The 2963-nt window shown below is 34.6% G+C and overlaps 1 protein-coding gene across 1 annotated transcript; it reads left to right on the top strand.

Annotated features, from left to right (window-relative positions):
- Positions 1-1059: 1059 nt before the first annotated feature.
- On the top strand, positions 1060-1569 carry LOC136828982 (52 kDa repressor of the inhibitor of the protein kinase-like). Its single transcript, XM_067087380.1, has one exon. The coding sequence runs from the start codon at positions 1060-1062 to the stop codon at positions 1567-1569; it is 510 nt and encodes a 169-aa protein (XP_066943481.1).
- Positions 1570-2963: the final 1394 nt, after the last annotated feature.

Here is a 2963-nt window from a genome sequence, read left to right as displayed (position 1 = left end):
ACACACATAATCCAGAATGAAATTGTTAAAGAGGTAAGAGAAGCCAAATTCTTTTCAGTTATGGCAGATGAAGTTTCATCTCGCACTAATGAGTTGATGCCTCTGTGCATTCGCTTTGTTGATAGAAAATGCAACATCAGAGAAGAGTTGTTGGAAATATGCTCGCTTCCCCGGATAACAGGCCACCACCTTGCTACAAAAATAAAGACAGTTTTTGGCAGAATCAAGCATACCAGCAGAAGACTGCAGAGGACTAGGATGTGATGGAGCCAGCAATACGAGTAGTGAAAATGTTGGAGTGCAGGCACTCATCAAAAAAGATGCCCCCAAAGCTGCCTTCACCCACTGTAGCAGCCACTGTTTAAACTTAGTTATTGCCAAATTATATTAGCTTCCAGCAATAAGGAACTCACTGGACAAAATAAAGTTTATTGTACTCTTTTTTTACTAACAGCCCAAAATGAGAAAAATTTCTGACAGAAGTTATAGAGGTAAAAGAAAGCAATCCTTTTAAACAAAAACCTCTCATTGAAGTTTGCAGAACTCTGTGGGCAGCAAGGCACAATGCATATGGTCATTTTTACAAAGCTTTTGTGCACATCATTACAGCCCTTGAAGTTATTGCTCATGAGTTACATAGTGATATTTTCACCAATAATGTAACAACAGGGTGGGACAACAAGAACAGAGTTGAAGCTTCTGGGCTCCTCCATTGCATACAGAATTTTGATTTTATTTTAAGTTTCATCTTGACCTACCAACTGCTTTCTCACCTTGAAGGCATGACCATCAAGTTACAAAGTGCGCCCCTGGATATTATACAAGCCTTTAGCATGGTTGATGAAGTAAAGGTTTTGTACCATCACCTACGAGACAACATTGCTAATAATTTCTGACAAAATTTTCACATCGTCTGTGAATATAGCTTCAAAAGTTGAAGTCTTTCCAAGCAAACCAAGATCAGCAGGAAGACAGCAGTACCGTGCCAATGCTGACTTTTCATCAGTGAAAGAATATTACTTGCGCAATTTAGCAATTCCTTTTCTTGACCATATCATCATGGAATTAGAAGAGAGATTCCCCCCTCCCCACCCCTCTCAGACTGCATCAAATCTCTTTGGACTTGTACCCTCTGTCCAGTGCAATGATGACATAGATATCGACCTAATGCCTGCTGCTGAACTTTATAAGGATAATCTCCCTTCACCAGAACTAGTCCCACAGGAGCTGAAAAGGTGGAAGTTGAAGTGTAAGTTACTGCCAAAAGATTCTATCCCACTGACATGTGCCAAGGCTATAAAGATGTGTGACCCATCTATGTTCCCTAATATTTACACCCTACTTAAAATAGCATGCACACTGCCAGTAACATCATGCGAAAGTGAGAGGTCTGCTAGCACTTTAAGGAGACTCAATACCTTTATGAGGGCCAACATGAAAGAAGAGAGGCTATCCTCACTGGCATTAATTCACACTAATTACAACATGCCGATTGCTTTGGATAAAGCTGTGGATATTTTTTCTAAGCTTCACCCAAGACGACTAGAGCTCACATCTGTTTTCACATGAGCTTAGTGTTTCGTTGTTTTTGAGCATAAAAGAACGTGCTAGTTACTCGTCTTTCATTAAGAAACTATGTAATCATAGGGCCAAGATAGGACATTCCTTTCATCCAACATCATTGCTATATATTACTTGTGTTTGTAGTTTATTATTTGTACAAATATTTGAAGTATGCATACATTTTATATTTTCATTTGTAGTGTGCGTTTGAAAATTTTCATATATAACTATACATAGTAATTGCAGTTTTTCCTTTTTATTTCAATTTTTTTTTATTGCATCACATACAAGCTCTTTAGAATATTTATTAATTATTGTCTTTTGTCAAGTCAAAGTATATAACAAAACAATAAATAAAGTAATATGCATGTTATTTGTTATTGTTAACATAGTAAATGAAACAATCAATAAAACTGAAAAAAAAATATATATTTTTTTTATTTCAGTGCAAACTTTAAACAATATAAGTAAAATTCTGTTAACCAAAGTCAGTACTTTGAATAATATCTAATCGGGTAGAAGGGCATAGACCGCATGCCCAGTTTTTCTTCTTAATATAACTAAAATAACATTTTCAAATATTTCATCTTCTATATACTTATACATGCATATATAGAAGAAAAGGTCCAGTTTTGGGAAAAACGACCCCCTCCATTAAAAAAAACTCTGGGTATGGGCCTGCTGACACGCTATATTGGCATCATACAAATATACTTTTAAGTGTTTATTATTGCTCAAGGTTGGTAAATACAGGAGACACTCATTCTCCCCGTTAATTCTATTCATCTATTTATTTGATATTATGCATTTCTTGCCTTGTTATTCGCAATATTAGTACAGTCTTCATGATATTCAGGTTTCTGAAAACATACACATATACATGTACAATATATATATATATATATATATATATATATATATATATATATATATATATATATACATATATATATATATATATATATATATATATATATATATATATGTGTGTGTATGTGTATGTGTATGTGTATGTGTATGTGTGTGTGTGTGTGTGTGTGTGTGTGTGTGTGTGTGTGTGTGTGTGTGTCTCAGGTCCACAGCAAAACAAGTGTTACCAAAAATAATTCATTTGACGAAAATATAACATAACTGGATTGCAAGAAACAAGAGATGAAATAAAATGGAATACTAATGTTCACCAAATGTTCAAGCATATTGCAGTCCATCATATTCAACTAATTATTCTCCCTAAATACTTTTCCCGCAATAGGTCAAAATAAGTCAAAGTCTGGCATATTGCCAATGAGTACATTTTAACCTTTTCCTCAGCAAAACATCTGAAGAAGTCAAATAAAACCCTTGTTAAACAAATGCATAAAACTAAAGGTATGGGAGTTCCGCCCATGTTATTTATAAAG

The sequence above is a fragment of the Macrobrachium rosenbergii genome, chromosome 43, assembly GCF_040412425.1.
Source record: "Macrobrachium rosenbergii isolate ZJJX-2024 chromosome 43, ASM4041242v1, whole genome shotgun sequence".
Lineage (NCBI taxonomy): Eukaryota > Metazoa > Arthropoda > Malacostraca > Decapoda > Palaemonidae > Macrobrachium > Macrobrachium rosenbergii.
Note: the sequence above shows the minus strand (reverse complement) of the source record. Positions and strands in the feature narration are given on the sequence as shown.